This window comes from Scomber scombrus, chromosome 1 (assembly GCF_963691925.1).
Source record: "Scomber scombrus chromosome 1, fScoSco1.1, whole genome shotgun sequence".
Classification (NCBI taxonomy): domain Eukaryota; kingdom Metazoa; phylum Chordata; class Actinopteri; order Scombriformes; family Scombridae; genus Scomber; species Scomber scombrus.
In genome coordinates this window covers 2,899,271-2,912,673 of record NC_084970.1, presented here as the reverse complement: position 1 = coordinate 2,912,673, position 13,403 = coordinate 2,899,271, and the positions used below count along the sequence as shown (strand labels likewise).

General features: G+C 39.1%; 1 protein-coding gene across 2 annotated transcripts in view; it reads right to left on the bottom strand.

Moving 5' to 3' along the window:
• lrrk1 (leucine-rich repeat kinase 1) overlaps nt 1-13,403 on the bottom strand; it is an 80,080-nt gene that overhangs the window by 44,723 nt on the left and 21,954 nt on the right. For both annotated transcript variants that reach the window (XM_062419038.1, XM_062419046.1), the window contains 8 exons: nt 12,295-12,458; nt 11,562-11,699; nt 9,366-9,478; nt 6,915-6,985; nt 4,771-4,900; nt 4,070-4,182; nt 3,202-3,416; nt 570-734 (listed from right to left, as the gene is read on the bottom strand). In XM_062419038.1, coding sequence (XP_062275022.1) covers nt 570-734; nt 3,202-3,416; nt 4,070-4,182; nt 4,771-4,900; nt 6,915-6,985; nt 9,366-9,478; nt 11,562-11,699; nt 12,295-12,458 — 1,109 coding nt within the window. The remainder of the gene's footprint in view (nt 1-569; nt 735-3,201; nt 3,417-4,069; nt 4,183-4,770; nt 4,901-6,914; nt 6,986-9,365; nt 9,479-11,561; nt 11,700-12,294; nt 12,459-13,403) is intronic.

Below are 13,403 nucleotides of genomic sequence, written 5' to 3'. Positions count from 1 at the left end.
CGCAGAGTGTACATTCATTGTGCACCGGCCTATTAAAATCTTGATAATGAGCGCTTAAAATAACAGTGACAATATGCTCCAGTGACTTCAGACCTGTTTTTTTTGGGTCAGTGGCGCAATCACTTTCCTCTGCCTTAAAATAGCAACACGCCACCAATGTGCCTGAACACACCTCATTTTGAGACCAACACGCCCATGGGCGCACAGACCGGTGCAAGAGCATTTGCTATTTAGACAACTGCGTCAGTCTGAAACTAATAAAGACACATACGTCGCATGATGGGGCCCAATGTCTCACTTGGTCATGGTTGAGCCATCAACATGTGATGAACCAAAAAATGTGTTTTAGCCAATATGCAATTTGTTAGATGTGTCAATCCTTAACACTGTACAGATTTTAGCATTAGTGCCAGAATCAAATCAGGGGCTAACATCAAAAACAGGAATCTGACCACACTCATCGGCATAAAGCAAAGGGAATGTTATTGCCCCTTTAAAACAGATTACTCCTCCCTCCTACTGGCTCTCAGTGAGTCTACAGAAGTGTGTTTGAGTGAGCTACATGTTACCTCTATGTTGAGCAGCCATGTCTGCAGGTTGGCCACAGCCTCCTCTCCCAGAGCCAGGTTCCAGATCACCATGTACAGGGCCTTATCAGTGAAGAAACACTGATTCACTGTGGACATGCTGGCTTGACCTCCGATGTCCCACACGTTGAATACCACCGAGTCCTTCTGTGTGAAATAAGAACAGAGCTGAGCCAAAAAGCAAAGGCTGGAAAGTGATGAATCAGAAATAAAAAAATAATAATAATCCCCTGTCTATCTTTTATCTAAACACTTGGATAACTATACCCAAGAGAATATAAATAGACATATACCTTCAATGCAAGGGGTTCTTGGGTTATAGGTGAATTCCAGGCCTTTGTCATATCACGAGTACTACTGCATATGAAAAAAAAGGTGCTGCATGAAATCTGACTAATTGATAAAGTGATATCACTCGCAGCTCAACTGAACTACCAGTAGTTAAATTGTATTGTGGGTTCTGTAGGTCTGAATGCATACGCATACTGTAGGTCATCATGCATACGCCAGTATTGGTTAGTTAATATGCTAAAAGGTGTTATTATTATTTTTCAACACCACTGCTAACAAACAAATGCATATTTTTTTACTTATAAGTTACACATAATGTATTTATATTGCAGCTTGGTGGTCCTGTTAGTTCAGTCTGTTGGTTCAGCTGACAAACACTAACCTGGCCCCTCCCACTGAAGGACCATTTCTCATTTCATACTATTATTTCAATAAAAATAATAAAAATATCAATATTAATGATAAATATTAGACTACAGGCGTACAAAAGCCTTTTGAGCATCAAGGGCGAGAACGGCAATTTTAGAATCTTTGCTAAATTTAGTGTACATACTATTCAGCAGACGCCTAACATTAAAAAACGAAAATCTACCTGGGATAAATCCAGTCTGGTCTTCGTGGATAATATCTGCAATACATTTATTAAGTCTGTTTGCGAAGATTTTAGTAAACAACTTAAGATCACAGCAAAGGAGGGCAATGGGACGGTATGAGGAAGGGTCGCTAGAGTGGTTAAGTTGAAGGTAGCATTGTTTCATCCATGCCAAGACATCAGCAAGGCATGTTGAGATTCGAGACAAGACCCACATATAAAAATGGTATGAGAAACCATGGGAGCGGATGATTGCATCAAGTCAGACCCGTGTGGCTAAGCTGTACGGGTTGGACACTTATCTCCAAGACACTCTAAAAGATGTCCGTAGATCCTGAGATACCAAGCTTAGTGAGTGTGAAGAGGAAGATTTGGTGTTTAACGATGTCAAAATGTCAGCTGAAACATCTAGCAGCAGTAGAGCTGAAGACTGACCAGCAGCTCTAGCTGAATGCAGTCATTCCATTATCAACAGAATTGCAGTCTCGGTAGAGTGACCCTGCTTAAAGCCAGACTGATTGAATTGTACAAGTTGTTGTCAGAAAGGAATTCAGACTCTTGATTAAAGACTGCACACTTGTGTATTTTTGATAAGAAGAGCAACAGTGAAACTGGTCTGTAGTTTTCACCTTTGCTGGGACGGTATTGGGTCCAGTGAAGGCATAGTGCGACAAGAGGAAAATGAGGATAGTTGGCTGAGTTTGCAGGCTGTGTAGTGTAATTACACAAAATTACACAAAGTACAGTTGAGGCTGATGGGAATGTTATTGGTTGTACACCAATGTTTTACACAGATTAACACGTTGACCATATGATAGTCCTAGATGAAAAGATTAAAAAGGTGCAATGCATCCTGAGTGGAATATGAATGTGTGTTCCAAATGTCATGGCAGTCCATTCGATAGACACACAAACCCCCAAATGTCAACCTTGTAGTGGCTCTAGTGAAAAGTCTGGGGGTCACTGAAGTTACTAAGTTTCATCGTCTAGGGACCATACATGTTTGTACTAAATACAAGGGCAATCCATCCAATAGTATATGGTAAATGGACTGTGCTTATATAGTGCTTTTCTAGTCTTTTTGACCACACAAGCGATTTAACACTACATGTCACATTCATCCATTTACACACATTCATACACTGATGGCAGGAGCTACCACACAGGGTGCCAACCTGCTCATCAGGAGGGAGACTAACCATTCACACACCGTTGGCGCAGCCATCTGTAGCAATTTGAGGTTAAGTATCTTGCCCAAGGACACATTGACATGTGGACTGGAGGAGCTGGGAAATCAAACCGCTGATCTTCTGATTGGTGGACGACTGCTCTACCTCCTGAGCCACAGCTGCACCAAAGTGATGGACAGTCAGACTTACATTGCTATCCACAGATGTGCACTGTCAAAATCCATTTGACATAATTTTTGTTGCCAAAACAGATGACTAATTTTGACTTCAGCTGGAAATGCTTTCAGTACAGTATATTTCATTTCTGAATTAGAAAGTCACATAAATCATAGGACTAAATAAATTAAGCAGTCTTTTGGAGCAGGACTATAGTTACTAGTTACCATACAGATAAATACAATACCATTCCCTTTTTAATTTGTAAGGGAACTCTATTTTATGAATTGGAAATCTTGAAAAAAACTACCTCTATGGTTTTAAATCTATCCGAGTTTATGGAAACTGAATGCACAGTATATGTACTCAGTGTGTTTTCCCTCACATTGTTTTTGCCTCCGCTGGGTTTGTCCAGCTCCCAGGTCGAGGTAGAGATGCTGCATTCTGCTGGGGTGAAGGGGGATGCCCTTCCAGTCTGTAGAGTCTCCAGAAGGGCAGTCTTCCCCTGCCTTGGTGGACCAATGACAAGCATCTTCAGTAGTTTACAGGGCTCTGCCTTTCGAAGGTGCGCCCGGAGGAAAGCCAGGACAGATGCAGGACCTGACGAACCAGAAAGGTCAACATTTGTTTTTGAAGAACTTGGAAATTACAGCACCTGTTACCAATAATATACAGACAGGTGCCCCCATTGCAACAAACCAAATACAGCTACATTTACCCAAGTACTTTTTACTTGACTTTTACTTCACTGTGTAGCGGACACAGCATCAGTACGGCTCAGAACATCATCTGGTCAGGGTCACCTTTGACCCTGAGATGACCAGGTTTGATATAGAGACTAACATGGTCTCTCTCTTGGACAAACGAAGGTGCCTTAACATTCCATGGAGCAACCAAAAGTGACAAGAACTACATAAAAGTAACATAAGACAGATTTTGGTGTCTCCTTTGGACGTCATAACTTATCGGAGAGACTTCTTCCATCAGATCAGAGTCACACAGACCGCCGTCATAAATTAAAAGACACTGCACATTCCTGACTTCCCCCTCTGTGTCTCTTGAAACCACACAGAGCATGAAAGTGAGAAAATTAGTGTTAAAAACTTAAACAAGAACGTCTTAGTAAATAGTATGGTTTAAACAATACCAATTACTGAAGTAATTGGTGTACCATATTTTCCCAATAACATACAATCGAAAATGTATTACTTTCAGTAGAGGGAGACTTTAAGGACTGTTTGACGATACAGTACCTTCTTTTCTTACTTCCTGGGGGACATTGGTAATGGGGAGGTCTTCAATGTCCAGCTGCCACAGGTTGGAGAGTTGACCGAGCTCTGCTGGGAGCTCCCGGATTCCAGGATTACTGTTTCCAGAAGGGGGGGGGGGGGGGGGGGGGGGGGCGGCATAGGTCAATGACTCACATTATAGACAGGATGTGAAAAGCTATCTACCATCCAAATAGCTTTGTCAGTTTTAAATAACTTATTCAAATGGTTTCTCATTTTAATAAATACAACTAATTAGATCTTGTGATCATCATAGAAAGAGGCCCACAAGTCCCCAAACCCCACTTTTTTTCAGCACCCTACTCGGATGTGCTGCCAAAAACACTTTGGCAGCAACTGGAAAATGAGGATCCATGACTTCCTGAACAATTAAATAACTCTGAGAGCGGAGCAATTTGCTCCTTGTATAAAACAGCTGCAAACAGCTGCAGCAGGAAGACTGACCCCATACCCAGCAGTGTTTCCCAGTGGTACATGGGTGGCTGAACTACTTTAGTTCAAATTTGTTCTTTTCAGAAGTCAAACTGTCTTTTGAATTTTTACTCTTTATTGTGTCACTAAATAAAAATCCTTTAGCCAGTGCAACAAACCAATAACCAATAAGTGTTTTCTTCCAAAAGGACAGAATCATTAATGTAACAGGGGGAGGACTGAGAGGGACTTACTTGGAGAGGTAGAACTCTGTGAGGCTATGCAGAACACACACTGACTGGGGAACACACTCAAGCTGGTTGTCATTCAAGAAAAGCACTTCCAGTGAATCCCGCAGAATGATGGGAAACTCTATGGGACACACTGCCAAGACAGAGCCACGCAGGGGTCAGAGCATGTACTCAAACACACAGCAAGTCACTGGACAGTTTATTGAAATAATAATGGAACTGGAATATGGACCTATGTTAGTGCCAAACATTTCCAAAGAAAAAATAACAAGTAAGCAGCAACCTTTATGGAATTACATTCCTGACAGTATGAAGTTCCTCTGAAACAGCATGTAGAACATTATGCAACACTCATGAAATAAAGCAAGTCACAAAATAGTTTTATATTGAATCAATACGCATTGTATTCATTACATCAGGATAGACAGTACCGGACAGGACATGTATCTGTCAGCAGGATTGACTGTTCAGTCAACTCACATTAAGTTGATTATATCATATGAATCAGAATTACGTTACTGGAGCCAGTGGATTAAAACAATTCTTAGTAGTTCACTAAGTGAGATTTTTCAAGGTAACTGTAAGAGGTTACAATGCTTTTAATATTCAGTAGATGGTGGCAGATTGCTCACCAGTAGGCAGTTTAATTAATTTGAGTAAATTTCCCCTTTTGGGTAGAAGTTCTTCCGAGGCTGTATTTATTTCTAACAAACTAGATAAATCAAAAGGTTAGTTTATGGAACAGGGTCAGTGATGGTTCAGTTTAGGGGGAAGGTTACAAATGGTCTGTTTTGTTTATATGCCTTGGCAGCCATGTAGAGGCTGGGATGGAGCTGTGTCTATTTCCAGGGAAAACACAGTGTCTCAGGCGTTAATACACTTCCTGGCCAAAAAAAAAAAAGGTCACACAGGATTCATCGGGCTCAAATTGCGAAAGAGTGGTTCAGGGAGCATGAGACATCATTTTCACACATGGATTGGCCACCACAGAGTCCAGAACTTAACCCCATTAAGAATCTTTGGGATGTGCTACAGAAGGCTTTGCGCAGTGATCCGACTCTCCCATCATCAATACAAGATCTTGGAAATAAATCTTGTGACATTGCAGAAGCTTATCGAAACAATGCCACAGCGAATGTGTGCCGTAATCAAAGCTAAAGGCGGTCCAACAAAATATTAGAGTGTGCGACCTTTTTTTTTGGTGGCAACTTATTTTTTGGCCAGGCAGTCTATATCTACAAGTAATTTGCATTGTTGATGTCAAGTTTTGGCTTTATTCCAAACCGAGCTCCTAACAGTGGTTCTGAACAGGGTTTTTTTTGTGTATGGAAAAAGTAGTAATTGGTCAAATTTGAAGTATTTTTGTATATTGGAATATTTGGAAATGTTTCAAGTGTTTGAAGATGTAATGGTGTGCAAACACTTGAAACATTTCCAAATATTGAGGAGGAATGATAAATCCTATATCATCATTCACTTGTTCTTGTATTGAATGTGACATTTCTGACATCCATATTGTGAGGGAAATTATTCTATGTATATGAAAATGCTTTTGTGAATATGTAAAAGGTTCAAATGCTTAATGATAGCCATAGAAATCATGTTTGTGCATTGGAACCATGTGTTCCTATGTGAAAGAGAAACAAAGAACATCTGTTTATTATTATTACAGATCCTGCCACGTCTGTTTGTGTATAATCATGCATAGAGTAGTCGCAACAACTCCTATTTAGTTGGTGTGAGACAAATGAAAAATTATACAACAAAGTAGTCACACTTTCTTTAATGCTCAGAGCAGCAACATTTTGTCGCCACCACTCTTCGACATCTAAATGATTAGATTTTTACACAAATATGTTTTAAAAGTTTTCAATTATTAAATACAACATACTCAAAATCAGCATGTGAGTCACAGCATACATCACACACCCTTATAAATCCATGTATGTGCATAGACGCATACTCTGGCAAATAAAAGTCATGAAAGTGCAATGATTGTGTGCTTACATAGTACTTAGGAGGCGAAATGGCATTGGTTGGCTGTGAGTCCATGCAAATAGTGGAAAGGACACAAATCGTGATAGCAACTTTATGTCTACTTATAGTGAGACTCAAATTATTATGAATAGTATGTAAAGAGGTGCTACCTGGGTCTGGGTCCCTCCTGTTCCATGTTGTCAGGAAAGCCAGTCTCCTGGATTTCAGCCCTTCCTCTGTTCTAAAAGCCACAATTGTAAATAAAGATTATGTCAGGTAACATGAAATATTCAACATTTATCCACTAAAAACTCTGCAACCACTAAAAAGTGTGTTGATTGTAAATTTGTTAATAATATGATTAAAATGTCTCCAGAAATCTCAAAATATGTCAGTTCTTATAAAAAATTATTAGTATGAGATAAAATATCATAGTAAGTGTAATTCTGCATTGTCATATTTACATAATGTATACTGTGATATAGAACATTTATTGGAGATACAATTAGCAATGGTCAATTAAGGCTTTAAAATTAAATATTGTCATTAGCTCCAAATGAACATATTATTATTATTTGCCCCTGCCTGGCTGTGCTTGCCACCAGAATGTTTTACTCTGATGGTCTGCAAAGCATTAGCCGCAGCATTACTGCAGGGAAGCACAGCCAGCTAGCCTCCACTAGCCTCCAAACTAGCCACGCTCTCTATGTGGATCGAACTGGTGCACTGAGACCTGATTTGTTATTCAGTTTAAATTGGGAAGAAGCAGCGGGTCTTTCAGGCAACTGAGTGAAGTGGAGCCTGTGAAGGAGGCCCCGGGACTGTCAGAGTGAAACATTCTCTGGAAGAGCTGCTGTATTCAGATGCACAGATAGGAAACACCTCGGCTGAAAGAGTGCATGACTCCAAGAAACAGAGGTCAAATTCCTGCTCTTTGCTGATGGCCTGATGCTAATGTTACCCTCAGAACAGGGGCTGCAGCAGCTCTTTGATCAGCTGGTGCAGTACTGCCAGTCCTAGGCCCTGGCAGTAAATCCAAAAAAGGCCAAAGTTATGATCTTCCAAAAAAAGCCCAGGTGTCAGGAACACAGATTCATGTTCAGCTAAGGCAGCAATGCCCTAGAGCACATGATGCAGTATACTTACCTTGGTCTAATCAATACTGTATCAAGGACTTTCTGCATGGCAGTGAATGCACTAAAGGAAAAGGCCTGCAGGGCAATCTACGCTATAAAAAGAACATTTCACAAAATTGACAATTTAAGACAAACCTTCTTCACTAAACTAAAAGAAAATATCCCAAATTTTGGAAACATTAATGACAGTGAAAATATAGTTGTCATGATCTGAGGGACTCAGTAACCTTGATGTTTGAATTTTAATGTTTGAGTTACATTGCTCCTTTAAATTAATGATTGTATTTGTAGGTATTTTAAAGCTACTATACGTGTTCATAAACTACTGATTTCTAACACAATTAGCATCATAAACTACTGATATCTAACAAAATTAGCATCATAAACTACTGATATTGCAAAAAAAAAAAAATTGATTCAGAAAATTCGCATCTAACAGAAAGGTTTTTAATAGGAGTATAAGCAGTAACACCATTTGACATTTAAATGTATAATCAAATTTGACATTTTTTCCATGAACACCTATGTAACATGGTCTCAATATTTCAAACGTCATTTTTAAAGTAAGTATTCATATTTATCATTATTATGAATTATCTATGTTTTTCATAGTGGTCATACCATTTGACATGTAAATTGAACAAACCTGACCAAGTGCTAGAAACGTCAGTTTATGAGTAATTGTTTAGAGCTTCTAACCTTGTCATGTAGCAGTTGTGATCAGGGGTACTTCTCTGTAAAACCACTTCCTGTTATGTGGCCTTCTTCATTAATTTTAACAAAATGGCCTCTTAAACTGTGGTTACACTACTTGACACTTCATGTGGTTTACTTGACCTGACATGATTCCCCAGATTAAATGTAACATTTGGAACAATTGTATTCCATTACCTTTATTTAATATGAAAGAGTTATAATGTAAGATCATGCCAAACTAGTCGATGTGGTGTTATGTGTGGTTTTATTGAACATTTGAGGCTTTTTAAGCAAGTTTAAATATTTGGTACAAAAGTTTTATAGTTACAAAACTTTGCCATAATCTTCTAATATATTCTCCCAAAATGGAGTAAAAGCAGAAATGTTATACTGGGTCTAAAATAGCATTAGTTATTCATACATTTATTTTCAAATTTTAATGCTTTTAAATTTTACTTAACCATATGGACACAAATTAGTGTCATGTCATTGACACATATATTGGTATCGGCAATCAGCCAAAATAAGTTGGAAAATATTGGCATATTGGATATCAGAGAAACATCCAGCAGAGATACATTACTAAGTCCTACTTATTGTGAATCCTGCAATGAATGGACCACTTCAACTCTTAATACAAATTGGCAAACTATTTGATGTATATCATAGAGTATCATAGAGACAGACATGCTGTGATATTAAAACTGCATAATGTTTTTTCACACATTATATTTATTGAACTGTATGTGTACACACGTACTTTGAAAGTGTATATGAGTGTGGGCCTACCTGCCCAGCTGGTTCCTTGAAAGGTCGAGAGTCCTGAGCCGAGAGCAATTCCACTTACTGGGTGCAGGGAGTGTTGCGATGTGATTCCCACACAATCTCAATGAGGTCAAAGCCTAATGGTAAAATGAGTGGAGATAATATGAAACACACATATTTTCCTCTGAAAGAATACAGAGATTAGCTGGCTAACTGTATCACTGGGAAGCTTTCCTGTGAAGAAGCTCCAAAACAATTGTTGTGTTAGCTGCCTTTTTCTGTCTGATTCTGCGTGCTCCTCTACACCACTATAGTAGTGAGAAAAGGCTACTGGCGTGGTGTCAAATATAAGAAAATACGGTTTCTAGCAGCCTTAAAGCTAAACAATCTGCAGCCAAGCCAAGCGGTTCTGTACAGTTGACCTAACAATCTGCTCTATCGAGATTTCTCGAGCACAAGCTACAAAGGGAGTATAGTATAACCAAAGTATAAGTGACTATATAAACATTTTACAATTGTAAGAAAAATTAAGGTGCATCTCAATAAATTAGAATATTGTGGAAAAGTTAATTAATTTCAGTAATTCAGTTTAAAAAGTGAAACTCATATATTATATAGCTTCATCACACCCAACTGAAATATTGCAAGCCTTTATTTGTTTTAATCTTGATGCTTATAGCTAACAGCTAATGAAAACCCAAAATTCTGTGTCTCAGAAAATTATAATATTGTAAAAAAAGTTCAATAATGTAGATTCACAGTGTCATATTCTAATCAGCTAATTAGCTCAAAAGCCTTTAGATGATCTCTCAGTCTGGTTCAGTGGACTTCACAATCATGGGGAAGACAGTTGTCCAGAAGACAGTCATTGACACCATCCAAAAGGAGGGTAAGCCTCAAAAAGTCATTGCTAAAGAAGCTGGGTGTTCACAGAGTGCTGTATCCAAGAATATTCATAGAAAGTTGAGTGGAAGGAAAAAGTGTGGTAGGAAAAGGTGCAAAAGCAACAGGGAGAACCGCAAGGAGTGGACTGAAACTGGAGTGCATTAAGAGCCACCACATACAGACGTATCCAGGACATGGGTTACAACTGTCGCACTGTTGTGTCAAGCCACTCCTGAACCAGAGACAACGTCAGAAGCGTCTTACCTGGGCTAAGGAGAAAAAGAACTGGTCTGTTGCCCAGTGGTACAAAGTCCTCTTTTCAGATGAAAGTAAATTGGAAATCAAGGTCCCAGGGTCTGGAAGAAGAGAGGAGAGGCACAGAATCCAAGTTGCTTTAAGTCCAGTGTGAAGTTTCCACAGTCAGTGATGATTGGTGGAGCCATGTCATCTGCTGGTGTTGGTCCACTGTGTTTTATCAAGTCCAGAGTCAACGCAGCCGTCTATCAGGAAGTTTTAGAGCACTTCATGATGCCTTCTGCTGACATGCTTTATGGGGATGCTTATTTCATTTTCCAACAAGATTTGGCACCTGCCCACACTGCCAAAAGTACCAATACCTGGTTTAATGAACATGGAATTACAATGCTTGATTGGCCAGCAAACTCGCCTGACCGGAACCCCATAGAGAATCTATGGGGTATTGTCAAGAGGAAGATGAGAGACATAAAGAACCTACAATGCAGAGGAGCTGAAGGCCACTATCGAAGCAACTTGGGCTTCCATAACACCTCAGCAGTGCCACAGGCTGATAGCCTCCATGCCACGCCGCATTGATGCAGTAATTCATGCGAAAGGAGACCCAACCAAGTACTGAGTACATATACATGAACATACTTTTCAGAAGGGTGACATACCTGCATTAAAAATCCTTGTTTTTTTATTGGTCTTATTTAATATTCTAATTTTTTGAGATACTGAATTTGGGGTTTTCATTAGCTGTAAGCCATAATCATCAAGATTTAAACAAATAAAGGCTTGAAATATTTCACTTTGTGTGTAATGAATCCATATAGTATATGAGTTTCACTTTTTAAATTGAATTACGGAAATAAATGAACTTTTCCACGATATTCTAATTTATTGAGATGCACCTGTATATATCTACCAAGACTGCAGAAAAGAATGTGAAGTCACTCATCCGCCCGAATACAGCAGCATTGCCATCTAGAGGCTACTAAAGACATCACAGCCTGTGAGCTGAGATAGACTTGATACAATTCTGTCATAACACCTACAGATGTAGAATGACAAACAGGTCCAGATGATGGTTCCTACCTCTAGTTCAAATATATACGAGGGCAGCTCCTTCAGACTGTTGTCAGAGAAGTCCACCTCCTGCAGCTGAGTCCTCCAGAAGATGGAGATGGTTTTTGGAAGACTCTCAATCACATTTGAAGAAGCTCTGCATTGCTTCTGCAGTAGGGAAAATAAAGGAATCCATTTGTCTTATTATGTGGGTAAAGTCATTAAAAACTTAGGTCTATGGCACAGAGGAATAAGATGTATCATTGGATTTACGTATCTCTTTGGCTTTGGATACACACACAACTTATTAGTAGATCAGTTCATTGTAAGTTTGGGTCTGAACATGGGGTTTGTTGACAAAAAGAAAAATGTAAGGTGTCATCAGCATTATCTTTTAAAGAACCCATAACAGCAACAATAATAAAAGACTTGGGATCTCGTGGAATGCAATAAAATGATTAAGCCTGACATATGACACAAGCATTCACACCATAACATATCTTAACATGACAATGTGACCATGATAAAACAGTTGGAGCCCATGGCTTGGTGTATCCATTTAAATGTCTGCAAGGAAGTAGTTCATGGGCTTCAAATTAATGGGAAATAAAGTTCACTGTTATACAATTCTATGAAAATGAAGCCATCAAGTGAACTCCTTTGAGTAATACATCGAATATCAAATATGAACAACAGTATGATTCAAAGAGAAATCCTCTGAAACCAGCAGTCATTGCGGCATTTTGTCAGTCTGGTTTCTTACCAGTGGACAGGCCCAGGGGTCAGGGAAGGTGCTTAGTTTGTTCCTGCATACATTGAGGAAGCTCAGGGATTTCAAACAGTGCATGATAGCGGTGGGCAGACTGGTCAGACAGTTATCAGAGACATCCAGCTCCTCCAGCTTGCGAAGGCCAATCCAGTTAGTAGCTGAAAAAATGGAATGAAAGAACACAACAAAAGTCTAAATAAGACCTGTTATATATGTTTTATATAGTAATTGAAAAAGTATAATTGTCTTTGGGTTTTGAACTGGTAGGGATACTGGTATACTGAAGGCTGCCAGCTGTTTCATACAAATTCAAAGCAAAGAAGGCTTAAGCATGCCCAGTCAACCTGTTGTAAAGTATCTTTTTATACATTCTCCTTATTTTTGTCTTCACTGTGAATTTTTAAGAAGGCCTTGTTATCTGTAAAATATGGTAATCAGTGTTCTCTAGAAGCAGGACACAGAAGTTTGAGGACTTTCAAGAGTCTTAGATGTTCTTTATTCAGTCAGACTGTAGGCAGCTGGAGACAGTTCCTCAACTGGAACTCACCTCACCTTCATTTCAAAACTGTATTCTACCAGTCATGCAGGATAATATGACTAACATGTATTTGCTAATAGCGTTGCATAAATGCATGCCCACTAAAAGTGCTTGTTTTTGCCACTGACAGGCCCAGATTGTTGTTAAGTGTCTGACAACATTATGGAAAAGTCCATACGGACAAAAACAAGATGTTTTTAAATGTTTTTCTTCATCTTTCTTTTCGTCAGGTCTGTTTATTTCTATCCAAGTCTCACTCAAGGAGAAGTCTTGTTCTGAAATGTGGTGAGATTTGAGTTGTTGTTGAAATCAGCTCAAAATTCAGGTATGAGAGGTGAGTGACAGGAGGACTTTGGTGTGGTGGGGTACAGAAAGCATAGTTTAGTGTCATTTAAAATATGTTCAAAGTCATAGCTGAACATTTAGCAGATTTCAACAACAACTCAACTCTTGAGAGATTTCAGAATGAGACTTCTCATTGAGCGAGAAGTGGAGACATAAACAGACCTGATGAAAAGAAAGATTAAGAAAAACATTTCATCTGTATGGCCCTTTCCATAATGTA